At 52.7% G+C, this 7,266-nt stretch overlaps 1 protein-coding gene across 1 annotated transcript; it reads right to left on the bottom strand.

Moving 5' to 3' along the window:
• Positions 1-1,943: 1,943 nt before the first annotated feature.
• Positions 1,944-2,423, bottom strand: LOC138866974 (basic salivary proline-rich protein 4-like). Its single transcript, XM_070141356.1, has one exon. It carries the CDS (start codon positions 2,421-2,423, stop codon positions 1,944-1,946), a length of 480 nt encoding a protein of 159 aa, XP_069997457.1.
• Positions 2,424-7,266: the final 4,843 nt, after the last annotated feature.

The raw sequence follows: 7,266 nt of genomic DNA on the forward strand, positions 1-7,266 counted from the left end.
GCAATCATCGGCATTGGTTATGATTGACATGTATGGAGTGGAATTTCCTTCTACGTGTTAGTTTACCTGATGTATATATATATATATATATATATATATATATATATATATATATATATATATATATATATATATATATATATATATATATATATATATATGTGCATATATACATACATATATACATACATACATATATATATATATATATATATATATATATATATATATATATATATATATATATATATATATATATATATATATATATATATATATATATATATATATAATATATATATATATATATATGTGTGTGTGTGTGTGTGTGTGTGTGTGTGTGTGTGTGTGTGTGTGTGTGTGTGTGTGTGTGTGCGTGCGTGTACTCGCACGTCTTTGTTTGATTTGATTATTGTGTCCGTTAGAGAGAGGAAAAAGTCTTGCATAACCCGCAAAGACCACATGCAGACTGCACGCTGAAAATCATATTTATTTATTATTTTTTCCCCAAAATGCATTATTATATAAAGGGAAAAAACTATCTAACGAACTAAAATGAAAACATCTAATGAAACACTAAAATACACATTTGTAATGAAAATAAATATATATTCGCAGAAATTCTCATCTTCACGCTGCATTGTTGAAAATATTTTACATTTTGCGAGAAATTGACATTTTTTTCAGGCGGAGGAGGCTTTGGCGGAGGCTTCGGAGGCTGTGAGTAGAGTAGGAAACCATTAGTTGTAATCATTTCGGTTGTTATTATCAATATAATCAATAATGCCATTATGGTTGATAGTGATATTATCATCTATTCTTGCTGTTGTTGTTATTCCTAGTAATGGAATGTTACTTTTGTTTATGTTTTCTCTGTTGTCGTTAATCCATGATCACAGCTCGTTTTTTTCAGGAAACTTCAGAGGAAACAGTGACGAGGAACACGTGACCAACATGTCGTGCTTGCAGTGGTTTTCCTGAATTTTCCCTCTAATGGTCTTTCTCCGATTTTTTTTTCTTTTTTATATATCACTTCAAATAAATCAAATAAACTCATGTGTTTTTAATCTTATTTCATATTGCACCATGAAAGTGGAATTTGGAATTAAATTAATCCGAACAACGGTTGATCAACAATTGGGGAAGATGCACGTCAACAATGCACTCGTTGCCAGATGTACGGAAATAAAGTAATAATTGCCACAAGCACCACAATAATTCAGATGATTTTCTTAAAAAATGAACACCATTTTTCGTGAATTACATTGTGCTATTAACAACGTCGCCACGTCGCGACAGGAGCCCCGCCCAGTACGAGACGAACGGTGGGGTGGGGGGCGAGTGGTGGTTCGGTGACCCCCTCCATTATCCCCCCCCCCCGGTAACCCACATCACGACCGCCCCGCCGGGGGCAGTCCCCCCTAGCGCCCGCCAGGCTCCCGCTCCTGCCGGACGGATGGAAGGCCCTGTCTCTGGTCGTGTTGCCTGCGGGCCTGCGCCGCCAACTATAGGGAGAGGCGGTTGGGTGCGGGGCCGCGGGTAGCGGGGCGGGCTGCCGGGCGGGGCTGGAAGCGCGGGCCGCCGGAGCCGAGCGCCACCCTTGGCCTGCTGTGTGGCGGCGGCGGCGGCGGCCGCGCGTCTCCCACTCGGTCCGTTCCCCCGTGCCGCCGCCTGGCCTGAGCGGGCGGGCGGCGCGGCGGCCTGCCCAGCGAGGCCGTTCAGCCTAGGGGGGTGGAGAGGAGATTGTGGGCCTGGGGGCTGCGGTGGCGGCGGCGCCTCCTGGGTTGGCCTGCCAGCCACGTCTTCCTTGGCTGGCCAGGGGACGGCTTGGGCTTTTCCCTACCCCTTCGGCCCCCTCGTGCCCTCTCAGGCCGAGGGCGGCGGGCCCTGGCCTGGCCTGGCCTGCCTGCCTCGTCTTCCTTAGAACAGGGGTTGGCTCGGGCTTACCCCCATCGGCCCCTGGCGCCCTCTCGGGCCAAGTGCGGTGGCCTGGGATTCGGGCGTGGCCCTGCCGCACCCCCGACGGGGCGTTGCCCCAGCCGGACGGGCAAGGGCGGGCCCTGGGCGCGGTCGTGGTGGCTGAGGGCCTGCGCCGACAACGACAGGGGGACTGCCTCGGCTGCGGGCGGCGGGGGGCGACCCCCGCCTCGAGCCCGCTGCTGCTGCGGCCGCCGTCGGGGCCGGCCCTCCCGCCCCCGGTTTGGTGGCTTGGGCTTCCTTTCCCCTTTCCCCTTCGTCCCCCGCGCCCTCTCGGGCCGAGGGCGGCGGGCCGGTGGCTTCACCTGCCTGTCAGTCTGCCTCGTCTTCCTCGGGCAGGGGCTGGCTGGGCTTTCCCCATTCGGCCCCCTGCGCCCTCGCGGGCCGTGGGCGGCGGCGTAGGGGACGGGCGCGGCCCTGCCGGGATCGCCCACCGAAGGGGCCATTTTTCCCTGGCTGGCGGCCGATGGCGGGCCCTGGGCGCGGTCGTGGTGGCTGAGGGCCTGCGCCGACAACTATAGGGGGGGCCACCTTCGGCTGCGGGCGGGCGGGAGGCGAGCCCCGCGTCGAATTCGCCGTCGGGACCGGGCGGGAGCCTTGCGCGGGCGGTGCGGTGGCCCCCTGCTGGTTGGGCCTCGCCCCCTGCGCCCTCTCGAGCCGGGGGCGGAGGCGGCGGGCGCGGGCGTGGCCCCCGCCGCTGCGAGGAAGCCCCTGCCTCTCCGGCTGCCGTCCCCGAAAGCGGGGCAGGCTTTAGGGGGGTCCTGGCTGCCGGGGCCGTCGGAGGGGCTGCCTTCCCTGGCCCCCGGGGCCGAGCGGCCCCTGCCCCGCGGTCGTGTGGGCTGAGTCGGTCCGCGCCGACAACTACAGGGTGGTCCACCTTCATTTGGGTGTCGGCGGGCGGCGGCGGCGGCAAGCCGTGGCCGCGGCGGTCCCCGCTGCCCTGGCCCGCCAACGCGCGGCCCTCTCCCCACCCCTGCCGAGCGTGCTGGGCTGGGCTGGAACGCGGCGAGGCGGGCGCGGGTCCCCCTCGGGGCCGGAGCCGGCCGGAGCTGGCCGCCCTCGGGGCCGGCCAGCGAGCGTGGCGGGCGGGGGCAAGAGGCGGTGCAGCGGGGTTGGCGGTTGGGGGCCCGTTGCTCCCCGCCCTCCACCCGCGAGAAAGTGAGGCGCTTACCGGGGCGTGGGTGGTGGGGCGTGCGGAGGGCGTCCTCTCCCTGGGCGTGGCGCAGGAGGAGGCCCTGTTTGCGGTCGTGTTGGCTGAGGGACCGCGCCCACAACTATATGGGGACACCCATGGCCGCATCTCTTCCCTCCCTCACCGTTGCGGCGCTCTCCCTGCTCCTTTCCCCTTCTGTCCTTTGCTGCTCTGCTCTTTTCTCCCTGTTCTTACGTCCGAGGGTGTGTGGTGTCTTTTGGGGGTTTGGGCGCCGTCCTGTGCTCTTGGTAAGCTCGGGCGTCGGTCCCTTCCTCGAATTTCCCTCCCCCCCTCCCGAACCTGGCACAGCAAAGGTCGCGGGCTCGCGCCACGATGCCGACCGGGGGCCGCCGGGGTAACCAGTCCCCGTGCCACCCCCGCCAGTGTCGGCTGTGGTCCTGCCCTTCACACAGGCGACCGCCCCTCTCTTGACGTTCGGACTGGTTTCCGAGTGCCGCCCCACTTTTGCGGCCTTCCCCTCGCGACGGCTGAGCCCCTTGCGGTTCTTCTCCCCTCGGCCATGTTTCGCCGGTAGCGCGGAGTTAAATCCCGGGTGTGCACACCCTTGCGGCGAGAAAGGAAGAAACCCCCGGCAATCCCACGCCCCTCCTCCTGCGGAGCCCACGGGTGAGGCAGGTTGAAAATGAGACTGGGCCAGCGAGAGTACCTCCCCTCCCCCTAGCCACGGGCTTGGCTCGCTCGCCTCCTGCCGGCTCCCGTTTGTGTTTGCTTGCTTGCTTGCTTGCCTCCGGAGCCGAGCCTTGCAGCGCGAATTGCGGCCAGGGCCCCATTGCGTGTGGTGTTCTTTGGGGGGGTTGGAGTCGTATGTTGTTTTGTCTGCGGCCCGTTGCTGCGACGGAGAGCGGAGGAAACAGGAGGAGGAGGAGAAGGCGGAGAGGCGGTGAGCAAAGGCGTGGTGGCCTTTAGCTTTGCACAGCTCAAGGGTGCGGAGCGGGATTGCCGGAAGCAGGCGTGTGTGTGGGTGAGCAGCCTTGACAGCTGTGAGCCTGTGCCCCACTGCCTTGGCAGCCCGCCTGTCCCGGCCGGCCGGCTGGCCTGCCTGCGCCGCGCCCGTCTCCCCCCCCTCTGTCCTCCTCGTCGCTGCACGACCACGATGGCGATAGAGAGAAAAGGGGCTCGCGCCCGGGAGGGAGCTCGCCGCGGCCGTTGTTCGTCGTTGGGCGTTTCCGGGGGGGTTTTGCCATATGAAAAGCCAAAGTAACAATAACTGGGGAGGTCGAGAGAGAAGTGAGAGGAAGAAGGCAGGCAGGAAGGAAAGACCGCAGCGGAAGAGAGGCGGCGGCGGCAGTGTCCCCCGTAAGGGGGCAGCGCAGCCCATTGTGGCTGCTGCTGCCGCCCCCCGCTCGAGAAAGCTGCTATCGTCTCCCTCCTCCTCCTCCTTCTTCTTCTTCTTCCATGTCCTCCTCCTCCTAATGTTGTTCATATGACGACCACGCTAGTGTGCGTTGTTGCTTCTACCTGCTTGACCCTGCCAGTAGTCATATGCTTGTCTCAAAGATTAAGCCATGCATGTGTAAGTACAGGCCGACTTAAGGCGAAACCGCGGACGACTCATTAAATCAGATAGAACTCATTGGATCTCTGCTGAACCGCAATACTTGGATAACTGTGGAATTTTCAGAGGGATATTTGTGAAACATCTTTGTGAAAAATAGTTCAAATAAATATCATAATATATTTGGCTTCAAAGAATGATTTTGAAAAGTTGCGAAAAGAAAAGAAAAACGAAAGAAAAGAAAAGAAAAAAGAAAACGACATTCATTTTGATATTTCATTGGATCACTATCTATGAGGTCATCAAATCTTCACTGAAGAGTTTACATTTTTTTTTTTCCCTACAAGATATTTCTACTAGAGGTAAGGCCAACAATATGACTGGATTTGCAGTAATAAAATCTGGTTCTCAATCAAAGATAACAGGTTCATGGACATAAATGCACACATATAATAGTTATCAAAGAGAGCGCATTTGTACGGTAAATGAAGAATGAAATTTCCTTATATATTAGACAAAACGGGAGAAATTCAAAAATCCTAAAGCATCGTAACTTTTTTTTCTTTTCTTTTCTTTACCAATTCCACGTTTCATAATTGATAATGAGAATTAGATCAAATGCATCATTTCAAACTCAATAATAATAGATTTTCATCCAGCCACATTTTCTTCTCTATAGGGTCTTCGAAAATAAGTGACTATCGCATTTTTCTTCTAATTTGTATTACATGGCACGGATCAAGTCAATGTGATCTTGTATTTTAGAAAATGAACTAATGCTTACTGATTCACTATTTCATCGTTTTCCTTATGTGTATACGTACCATATTCTTTTGTGAGGAATCAGATCCGTACCTGACTCAAAAATTATGAAATAGTCAATCAGTAAGCATTAGACCATTTTCTTCCGTCCAAAATACCCACATTGACTTGATCCGTAGCATAAAATACAAATCAAGAAGGAAAAATCCGACAGCCACTTGTTTTCAAAGATACTATAAAGAAGGAAATGAGACTGAACGAAAAATACATTATTATTGTTTCGAAAGACGTATCTGACCTAATATGGGAGATCGCCAACTTCGGGGCAACTTGGGCAGGATTGAACTCGCCTCCGGTTGCCCATTCCGAGCGATCTCCTTGCTTGTTGCCTTTGACGATGACGAAGCGAAAAGTGGGACGCAGAGAGTAACGTCAGCCGAAAATGCGTTAAATATTATTCATTTGTGCAGAGAGGATTTACCGAGTGTAATTTGCGCGGAAATGGTGGGACTCGACATCTCATTAGATATCGAATGAAATATGGATAACATCCGGGTATGACGTACGCAAAGTTGGTTTAAAGTGTAGGAAAGTTGAATTTCGATTGATTAATTAAACGATTAATTTATGGCTCTTATGACGGCCTTTGGGATGGTGACACTGTCAGCGTCATACGAATGCTTTTAGGATAAATCTGTGACAGTAGGACCGAGTCTGACATCAAATTATTCTTATCAAAGGCAATGAGTACAGTGACTCTACTTGTGCATAAATTTTCGTAAATACATTTATCCTTTTTAATAAAGTTTACATCCTCGTGACTTGTCATTATATACTGTTGAAGGTGAAAGGAGAAATCAGATTGAAAACACAAACCAAATCTTCAGAAAAGTTTTATTTGTCATGCTGGCAAACGGAAGTCGCTGCTGAATCAACCTGATAATAAAAAGAAATTAGTTTAGGTATTCTTTAAATAATCGTTTTATTAGAGTGTGATTGTATGCAGACTAATAAAAGGGGATATTTGTTGGCAGTAAGTACTATAGACAAGAAACTGTCAATTATTTAATTTTAAGAATATTCATATGAACAGTATATGAAAAAGTACTTTCTTACCATGATGACCGTGATGCCCTCCATGATGGCCTCCGTGGTGACCCCCGTGGTGACCCCCGTGGTGACCCCCGTGGTGACCCCCGTGGTGACCCCCGTGGTGACCTCCGCCGAAGCAGCAAGGCAAGGTCTTGGCGGCGGCGAAGGCAAAGGCGAGAGCCAGCAGGAGAAGCAGGGCGAGGAACCGCATCTGCAGCAGACGCGGAAGCAGTCAGGGCGGGGCGATGAGGCCGAGGGACGTGTGGCGAGCCGAGCGGCCGTTCGGACCTCGGCCGTTCGGGAGGGGGGGGGGGGCGGCGCCTGTAGCAAATACCTTATACAATTATGTCTCGCAAGAATGGAAAAGTAGCCACTGCCACCACCCCTTTAATTAACGTATGGGAACGTAGTGTATATGTGAGAAGAATGATAATGTGGAAGACGGATGTGGGGAAAGGAGCGAGAGTGTGTAAATGTTGTATGCGTGTGTGGTGTATATGTATGGTGCGAGATCACAAAGGTTGGTACGCGTGATATGAGCCGAGGAGAGGCGTGTGCGGGGAGAGTCCTCCAACGCAATCAAGCAGATCACCACATTGATGTAATGAACCAAAAAAAAGAAAGAAATAAGACATATCACTAGAGGGAAATGGGCTGTTACTACCCTTCTTAGTATCCTTTTCCAACAATCAAGTTCGGGCGTTGATAAAACGAAACATACTTAAAT

This window comes from Penaeus vannamei, chromosome 28, assembly GCF_042767895.1.
Source record: "Penaeus vannamei isolate JL-2024 chromosome 28, ASM4276789v1, whole genome shotgun sequence".
NCBI lineage: Eukaryota > Metazoa > Arthropoda > Malacostraca > Decapoda > Penaeidae > Penaeus > Penaeus vannamei.